The following is a 6000-nucleotide window of genomic DNA, read 5'->3' as shown; positions in this document are numbered from 1 at the left end:
AGTATCCAATCACCTGAAGGTAGCAGCTTATAACCCAGGGCCTATGAATATGCAGGCTGTGTCCTGTACTGTTCAATTCAATTATCTTCATTTCATCAGTATATATTTAATACAGGGTGCACCCACAATGCAGCATATTCTACGTTTTCTAAAGAGAGAACAGTAGCATTTTACTTTCAGATTGTCTGTGTAAAAACTCCAAACCAAAAATGTAATATATTGCATCTTGCCAATTATTAGATGTGGCGGTTGCATTTGTTTTCTTTTTTTTTTTTTTTGGCTCTCCTCCTCCTGTTTTCACCTGGTGATCTGGCCAGTAACGCACCTCTTGTATTAGGGCGTCTCCAATCTGGATGAAGGAGCGTAAGGGCACCTCTGAGCAGGAGCATTGTCAGTCAAAGGGGGAAGGGAGTATTAGACATACAAGCAGATCTAGATACATTTGGGATAAAGGTTTTACATAAATTAACCACTTGCTGACTGTATAACTTACATATACGGTGTCAAGGTGGCTCTGCTTCGCAGGATCACATATCTAGTACGTGAACCCGCACTTCCGGGTCTGGGGCACGCGCATGCGTGCCAATGATGACACGCTCCCACTGTGATTATACACAGCGGGAGCTGACCTGCGGGTACAGCAGACCCTATGTCTGCCGGCACCCGCCGATCATTAGACAGAGGGCCAAAATGGTGATCTGCCTATGTGAACAAGGGAGGGAATTGATCCTGTGCACCTGCAAAGCAGGGACATGGATCCATGCCTTCCCCTAGTAAAAGCACTGGCTAAGCACACAGTTAACCCTTTTTTTCACCCCTGTTAACCCCTTCCCAGCCAGTGTCATTAGTACAGTGATAGTGCAGATTTTTTTACCACCGATCACTGTTATTAGTGCCACTAGTTCCCAAAAAGTGTCAGTTGGGTGTCCAATTTGTCTGTTGCAATATTGCAGTCCTGCTATATTTCGCTGATTCCTGCCATTACTAGTAAAAATAATAAATAAAAATTCTGTAAATATATCCCATAGTTTTTAGACGCTATACCGTTTGCAGAAACCAATCAATATACACTTATTGGAATTTTTTTACCAAAAATATGTAGCAGAATACGAAATTTGATTTTTTACATTTTTTTATTGGATATGTTTTATAGCAGAAAGTAAAAACTTTTTTTTTTTTTAAATGGTCTGTCTTTTTTGTTTATAATGCAGAAAATAAAAAAACACAGATGTGCTCAAATGCCACCAAAAGAAAGCTCTATTTGTGGGGAAAAAAAGGACATACATTTTATTTTGAGTTGTACAACTGCACAAAAGGAACGCAGTGGTGTATCGCAAAAATGGCCTGGTCATAAAGGGGGGTAAATCTTTCAGAGGTCAAGTGGTTAATAAAACTTGATCACTGTAAACCTCACATCTAAGAATTGGTAAGCTGCAATATGATAAATGTTTGCTTTTGGATTCAATACTGCTTTAAGGTTTGCTTGAAAACCAAATGAAAGGAACCTAAGGCTCCACCTGCTGGTTGGAAATAGTGAATATGACATATTCATTTTGTAATATTTCATTTTTACACTTTACTTGCCTACTGGGCACTTTTACCCCTTTCCTGCCCAGGCCAATTTTCAGCTTTTAGCACTGTCGCACTTTGAATGACAACTGCACGGTCTTGCAATGCTGTACCCAAACAAAATTCTTATAATTTTTTTATGACAGATAGGGCTTTTTTTGGTTGTAATGTATCAACACTGGGTTTTTTAATTTTTGCTAAAAAAAATTAAAAAGAACGAAAATTTTGAAAAAAAAAAAAAAAAAAATCTTAGTTTGTTATAAAATTTTGTAAATAAGTAATTTTTCTCCTTCACTGATGTGCGCTGATGATTCTGCACTGATAAGGAGGCACTACGGGCCCTTTCACACTGGGGCGGTTTGCAGGCGCTATTGCGCTAATAAAAGCGCCTGCAAACCGACCCAAAACAGCCGCTGCTGTCTCTCCAGTGTGAAAGCCCCGAGTGTATACACTGCTCTTTCCCTGCTCCTGCCCACTGAAATCAATGGGACAGCGCGGCTGTACCGCCGGCAAAGCCCCTCTGCAGAGGCGCTTTGCGGTGGTTTTTAACCCTTTCTCGGCCGCTTGCGGGGGTAAAACCGCCCTGCTAGCAGCCAAATAGCAGCGCTTTACCGCCGCCCCCTGCGTGAAAGGGGCCTAATATGCAGCACTGATAGGTGCCACTTATAGGGCACTGTTGGGCCTGCTCCGATGATCAGTGCCCTGACTATCTCGGCAGATCTCCTCTGTAAGGAAATTCCGCTAATCGTCGCTCCTCTCCGCACACGCTGTCAGTGTCAGGAGAGGAATGCCGATAACCGGCATTTATTTGTTTACATATGATCAGCTGTGACTGGACACAGCTGATCACATGGGTAAAGAGCCTAGTCATCAGCTCTTTACCGAGATCGGTGATGTGCCGTGTCCCAGGGACAGAGCACACCACCGATTGCCTGGGTGCGCAAGTGCTGCGAGAGTGGGAGCTCAGAATGAGAGAGCCACCTTGCGCCCGTCATTTTATTATACAGTGGGCGGGAGATGGTCAAGAAAAAATGAACAAAATTTAAACTGTTTGGAAAATAAAATATATACAAACACTGGACATTGCCTTTAAAGCTAAACGGTTGCAATACAAAAAGAATTTATTGACAAATATTTGATCACAGAATTCTGGGCCAAGGAACTTCTAATTCATATGTTCATAGCAACAAAACAGTAATAAACACCGCCAAACACAGCAGATGTATTACTCTTAGGTTAAAATAATTTAACTACATGGACAATTAGTTAAACAAATCATGCATAGTCAGTTGATATCCACAAGATTATCGGGGGAAAAAAAGTAATCACATGCTGTAAAATTCCTTCACACCCAAAAATGAGGAATCACAAAGAGATGTGCAAATTTATACAAACATCATCATAAATAACAATCAAATCATGTTTCCTTTATTTCTATAAAAAAACATTTGGCAGCCTATACATTTGTTTCCCCCCAGTGCCACTGCACATATTATTCTGCAAATTTAAATATACATGTTAAAAAAAATACAACTTTGTCTTACAACAGTACTGGCAAATTCTCGTAGGAGTGCTCCAATATATAAATAGTGCATAAACCCAACATTTGGGCCGCTTTAAAAAAAATCAGCAATTACAATTGTACAGTACACGTATGCACATACATACACACACACTTTACAGGTTATTCACATAGCTGAAAAAAGCATCTTTTATGTGAAAATAGGGCCCCTACACGTCTACCCATGTGGCTTCAGAAAATATTTATACTTCATATACAGAATGTATAATTCCCTACATACAACTTCACCTCACCAATATACACAGCTTTTTATTCTCCTTATTAATGACATTCTCTAGTCAATCCAGCATTAGCGATTGCTAGATGATATGAAAAGCAGCTTACGTTTTCTCTTCTGTAACAGTTGGGAAGCAATGTTCTGCGAACAAAAGTCACAAATCATAGGAACATCCAGATAGCTGCTGCTCAATGCAGAAAACCTCTGCACAATACTTCACCCTATTGTAATCTTCGGTGGCTGCTGTGCTTTACTGCAGAAGAAAAGCCTTGAATTTTCTCTGCCACAGCTTGCAGTCACAAGCAAGGAAGGCCATGAAGCTACACTTCACTTTATACCTGCTCTTTCTTAGGATAAACAAGGAGAGGTCCTCCCTTAGATCATAAGGGCTTATCAATAACGGTAACCCCTAGAGAGAAAGAGGAGAGAGAAAACACATTAGACCGGTAAAAAAGGCTCATTTACTAATTTTTTAGAAATATTAAAGGCAAAAAAAAAAAAAAAATACATGTTATACTTACCTGCTCTATGCAACGGTTTAGCACAGAGCAACCCGGACCCTCCTCATCTGGCGTCCCCTGCTGGCGCTCCTGGCCCCTCTCTCCTGTTGAGTGCCCCCAGAGCAAGCAGCTTGCAATGGGAGCACCCAAGCAGGCTTGCTCCTGAGAGAGTCAGCGGCACGGCCCCTCCACCTCTCTCTCTTCATTGGCTCACTGGCTGTGATTGACAGCAGTGGGAAACAATGGCTCTCATTGCTGTCTCAGCCAATGAGAAGGGAGAGTCCCCGAAGAGTCGATGCTCTTGTGCACATCACTAGATCGAGAGAGAGCTCAGGTAAGTAGTAGGGGGGCTGGGGGCTGCTGCACACAGGTTTTTTTTACCTTCATGCATAGAATGCATGAAGGTAAAACACATTTAGCCCTTAGACTCACTTTAAGGCCTCATGTAAATAGTTGTCTCAAGGTAATGTTATCTATACCAGCCAGTCAACTTTTTCCTTAATTACCCATGGATATCACCTTATTAGTCAAATAAGCCAACGTTCTGGGGCCGTCAGGTTCTCTTCCTCAAGGCAACGTAGTGGCTGCCTTGAGGAGGGAACCCTGAGCAGCCCCGAAAACGGTGGCTTATCTGACTAATGCGAAATTGCACTAATAAATGAGTGTATATTTGAGTTTATAATGGGGTACTAGTGACGTCCCATAATTTTTCTTTGATTTACGCAGCGCCATTTGGTGCAGATATTCTGAGCAAAGTTGGCTGATAGAGTGCCAACAGCCATAATGATATCCAAAGTGCACTTGCTCACAGGCAAAGCAAACGCAACAATTAAAGACTACCAAGTGGATGTTCTTGGCAATCAAAAAATGCAATCTGAGCACTGCACTCTACCTTATTAAATAGACTTATAAGCCTGTGTGTGTGTCCCATTTTGAAATAAAACATACAACTATATATTGTATAATGAGGTAATGAGGAGATAGAAAATCACAACTGTTAAGAAAAAAATTGAAAACCATCATGATGCATACATTATGCCAATGTATTTTTGGAAATATTCAAAAAGAACAGCTGATGATAAACGAGACATGAATTTAACATGAAGCCACATGGACTATTTTTGTTTTTGAATGATATTGACCTAGTTATAAGACGTTTCGATCTGTGTAAGCTGCTAATTAAATGTGCCCCCAGACAACAGTAACAAGAACCGTGCTTATAACTTTTCAGCTCCACAGTAATGTATAACAGTTTCATTATTAAAAGAGGTCTTAAAAGTATAAAAAACAAAAAATAAGGAAATTCAGAAGTACAAATGGCAAACTTTATTTTGCGGTTTTATCTGCACTTACTGTGAATGTAAAGTATACAGCAAAACGTGCTGAAATCTGTGTACTTCTTTTTACTAATAGGCACTTACCGAGAAGCAAGGTAAAAATCACCCAATTTGAAGGATTAGAAAAAAAATGATCAGCATTCTTCCAAAATGGTATTAGTAAAGCCCACCAGCCAGTGGCAGAGGGGCCATATCATCTACAAAATGATACCCAATCTGCAGCATGCCTTTGTTTTACTTACTATCATATTAACTAAGGGCTGTCAGTAGCCTAAAGTCCTACCTGCTGGCTGAAAATTGCAAATATAAAATAATCATATACATTATTTCATAATAAATACTTGACTAAATGGAAAAGCAAAAGACTTTGATAGAATACTATACATTTTCTTAAAGAAGAGAAATTATGGAACTGACCAAATATTAAATATCTAAACTCAAGAACAAAAATTGAAAATATTGAAGTGTTCCAGCCCTTAGATGTGGCGACTGCATTTGTTTTTCTCTTTTTTCTGGCCTTTATTCCCACCTGGTGATCCTGCCAGTAACACTTTTAATTTTTACTGTATGGTATCTATGAAGAAGCAGTGTGGTCTCCCTAGAAGAGAACATGTGCCAGGACTGTGGTTCTGTAGTTAACAGATGTGAACTGGGCTGATAACACTGCAAAGTGTACAGAACAGCACTGGATTTCTGGCACATCACCAGATTTTTTTTTTTGCACTCATCAAAAAGATAGAACAAAATAATAGTTTCAATGGTATATTTAACAGACCAAAAGAAAGCAAATCAGAG

General features: G+C 40.0%; 1 protein-coding gene across 2 annotated transcripts in view; it reads right to left on the bottom strand.

The window, feature by feature from the left end:
- Nucleotides 1-1145: 1145 nt before the first annotated feature.
- The window catches only part of KLHL2 (kelch like family member 2), a 265189-nt gene continuing 260334 nt past the window's right edge, over nucleotides 1146-6000 (bottom strand). For both annotated transcript variants that reach the window (XM_073606085.1, XM_073606086.1), the window contains one exon: nucleotides 1146-3777. In XM_073606085.1, the coding sequence (XP_073462186.1) occupies nucleotides 3749-3777 (29 nt within the window). In that variant the 3' untranslated portion in view covers nucleotides 1146-3748. The remainder of the gene's footprint in view (nucleotides 3778-6000) is intronic.

Source organism: Aquarana catesbeiana, linkage group LG01 (genome assembly GCF_042186555.1).
Source record: "Aquarana catesbeiana isolate 2022-GZ linkage group LG01, ASM4218655v1, whole genome shotgun sequence".
Classification (NCBI taxonomy): domain Eukaryota; kingdom Metazoa; phylum Chordata; class Amphibia; order Anura; family Ranidae; genus Aquarana; species Aquarana catesbeiana.
The sequence above is the reverse complement of the archived record's forward strand: the minus strand, read 5'-3'. Positions and strand labels throughout refer to the sequence as shown.